At 59.5% G+C, this 3,301-nt stretch overlaps 1 protein-coding gene across 1 annotated transcript; it reads right to left on the bottom strand.

Moving 5' to 3' along the window:
• Nucleotides 1–289: 289 nt before the first annotated feature.
• Nucleotides 290–2,114, bottom strand: Gprin2 (G protein regulated inducer of neurite outgrowth 2). Its single transcript, XM_004641240.2, has one exon. The coding sequence runs from the start codon at nt 2,112–2,114 to the stop codon at nt 738–740; it is 1,377 nt and encodes a 458-aa protein (XP_004641297.1). The 3' UTR covers nt 290–737.
• Between the last annotated feature and the right edge of the window lie 1,187 nt (nt 2,115–3,301).

The raw sequence follows: 3,301 nt of genomic DNA, 5'->3' as shown, positions 1-3,301 counted from the left end.
GACCTCTGCCAGGACCCAGGCCAGGTGGAACTCCCCTCAGAGGTTTGTCTCGGTCCCTATGAGGTGGGTGGGTGGCTTGTCTGGCCTGTCCCACACTGGGCCCAGCCTGGGCTGCCACCCTGGTTCCGAGAACAGTAGAACCTGGTACAGATTGGCACACATCTCACGAAAGTCACATGTGATGGAGGGAAAGTCTCTGCACAGGGACGGTTTTGCTGCTGCTAGACACACCCTGTGGCACACACGTGGCCTGTCCCTGACCTTCTGAGCCTCCTGGAACTACTCCTCCTCCCCAGATCCACCACACACAGTGGCCAGGTGAACCTGTCACTTTGGGACCCTCCTTTTAACCTAAGAATTCATTCTTTCTAAGAAATGCTTTAAAATAAAGCCACTGAGAGTCCTAGAGGAAACATGATGAAGTTGTGAGGGTAGACTGAACAGCAGGTCAAGTATTTTTACAGAAAAGCCAGAATCTTGCTTTATGCACAGTGCAAAAATCCTGCCCAAGGCCCAAAGCCTAGAATTGGATGTGGCCCTTGGGAATCAAGCCCTTGAAAACCAGCTCTGCTCTGGAACTGGAAGCCACAGGCTGCATCCTGTGGTCTAGAAGCAGTCTATGTTCAGGGAAGAGATGCGCCCACACGCCACAGCTCTGGGTGGCATGGGGCCCTGCTGTCCCTGGTTCTGGCATAGGGCCAAGTCAATGGGCCAGCCAGCTCCAGGACTACAGTTCTTCATTCAGGGGCTGCACTGGAGCAGCCGCAGCAACTGGGGCGCCGCAGGGACTGCATGACAGCACGCAGTGGGCCCCTCCGGCCCTCAGTGGACAGGCTGTCCTCGCTGGCTGGTGCCCGCTGCAGCTGTTCAAACTGCATCTCCAGGTGCTTCTGGATGGCCACACCCAGCACCTCAGGGTCCACCGAAGCTCCATACACCTCCCATGTCATGCCCTCAGCATCCCACCGCACATCCCGTACGGGAGACAGTGCTTCCTCTAGGCTGGGCCCTAGTGTTACCTCGGGGAACATGTGCAGGGCCGAGGCTGCTAGGGATGGGCTGGTGGCCACTGCCTTGCAAGCTGCCACTGGGGCCACCTGCACACCAGCATCTTGGGCCGAGGCCAATGCAGGTGCCAGGTCACTGGCAGAAGTCATGGTCCACACATCCTTGGTCCTACAGCCAGGTTCTGTGGCTGGCACTGCGGGGCTCCATGGGTGGGTGCAGCAGTGGGTGTGCCCAGGGAGCAGCCCAGGTGCCATGCAGTGAAATCTCACACCATGCTGAGCCTGAAGCCCAGACTCGCTCACTGATGCCACCAGTTTGGGAAAGGCCAGGATCCCTGTGGCAGGCATAGCATGGCAGCAGCTGCTGGTCACCACCTCCCTCATGCTGCAGAGCAGGGCAGCAGGGGTCAGAGTGTGGCAGGAGGCAGTAGCCAGCTGTCCAGTGGCTTTGGACTCAGCCTGGAGACTTTCACTGAGGGAAGCTTTGTCCCCTGGCTCTAGTGCTGGCTTCCACACTTGACTGTCCCCCAGCACCCAGGCTGAGTTAGAAGTCCCATCTTCTGGAGCCAGGTCCTCTCCCACAGCTGCAGGGGCTGGGCCAACCTGGCCAGAAACACCTCCAGGCTGCAGCTGAGCCTTGTGCACTGGGGAGCCACCACCAAGGGCTGAGCAGCTAAGGCTGGCCTTCCGGGCCCCATTGTGTCCCCTGGTCTGGACACTACGGGCCAGGTCCGAGTGGCTCCTCTGCACCGCAGCCACACTGGGAGCCCGCAAGCGGCCAAGGTCCCCACTGCCCATCATGGACACATTGCCCACTGTGCTGCTCCGCCAGTGGCCCACAGCCTGCGGCTGGGGGATAGGGGCCTGGGAGCTGGGGACCTGGGCCTTCGTTTCAGGGCTCTCAGGTGGGTGCCCCTCTTCCTCCGGAGCCTGGGGTGCAGTACTGGCCTCGCCCTGTTGGGCCCGCCACACGGTGCTGCTGACACTCTTGCGGAGCTCTGGCCTCTGCCCATGGCCTTCACACAGTAGACTGGAAGAGCTCTGGGACAGGGCTTGTGGGCGGGGGCTCTGGGGGTACCTGGAACCTGGCTCACGGCTGGAGCTCATAGCTGCCTGCAGGAGAAAAAAGGAAGGGAAGGAGTTAAGTGGAGCAGTTGGCTCTTCTGCCACTGGGCACTTCAGTGCTGCTTGTCTGAGCCATTGTCCCAAAGGCCTTGGCCCCAGTGCTGCAGTCCCAGCCCTGGGGGACTTGGGTTCTCCCCTGGCTCCCTTTCCCTTCCCCCATAACCTGACCACTAAAGAGCCACTGAAGTGCTGCAGAATCTTAATAGTTAGGGCAGCTGGGCTGGTGAGTACTAGCCTGGTCCTCCCAGGCTGGCAACAACTGTCTCATCATGGCTTGAGACCTCGTGGGCACAGAACCAGGGCTCCGAGGTTTGCGAGATGAGATGGAGCACACACTGAGAAACACCCAAGGTTGTACTCAATCCCCTGCAGCCTGGCTGTGCAAAACAGCTTGCATCTCTTCCACAGCCATCTTCTGAGCCCCTGCCCTGCCCTCACCCTGCTGAGCAGGATCTGCAGCTGGGCCACATGGGATCCACTCAGACCTGGCAGCAGCGAGCTCAGAAGCCCACCCAACATCACCTCTCAGACATGTCCTCCACAGTATTTCATCTCCCTCTTGCCCAGCATGCTGTATCCTTCCATCCCACCCTCCTGCCACTGCTATCATCCCTTCCTCAGGCCACACAGAGGCCCCTTGAGACATGCACTGACCTGGCAGAACCAAGTCACTGCGATGCTTCCTTTGCCACCTGTATCTCCTCCAAGGAGCCCTCCCTGGACCTCTCAGCAGCAGGGCTGCCCCATCCCTGCTGAACCCCTTCAGGCCCAGATAGAATGGGCTGCCCTCCAGCCTCAGTGCCAGCTGGAAGGTGACAAAGCCAGGCTCATGGCCTATTCCCTACCATCTGACCAGCACCCTGTGCTGACCTGACATCTGCTGTGTGCCTGATGGAGGGAATGAACCTGTGCAAGACCAGACCACTCTGGAGCAGCTTGGGAGTCCACATGGGCCCAAGGCAGGCATCACAAGCAGTGAGCTTGCATCTACCATGGGTACCCCAAGAGGCTCTCCTGAGGCCCAGATGTTGAAGTCAGGGCTAGAGGGAGGGGGACACAAGGTGCAGGTCAAGGAACAGGTAGGCAGAAGATAAGAGGCAGGGGATCGAAGGAGCAGGGAAAGAGTAGGCCAGGAGAACAGCAGAATCCAGGGGTGCCCTGGCTACAGC

This window comes from Octodon degus, unplaced genomic scaffold, assembly GCF_000260255.1.
Source record: "Octodon degus isolate 3935 unplaced genomic scaffold, OctDeg1.0 scaffold00132, whole genome shotgun sequence".
Classification (NCBI taxonomy): Eukaryota; Metazoa; Chordata; class Mammalia; order Rodentia; family Octodontidae; genus Octodon; species Octodon degus.
This window is presented reverse-complemented; position numbering and strand designations above follow the sequence as displayed.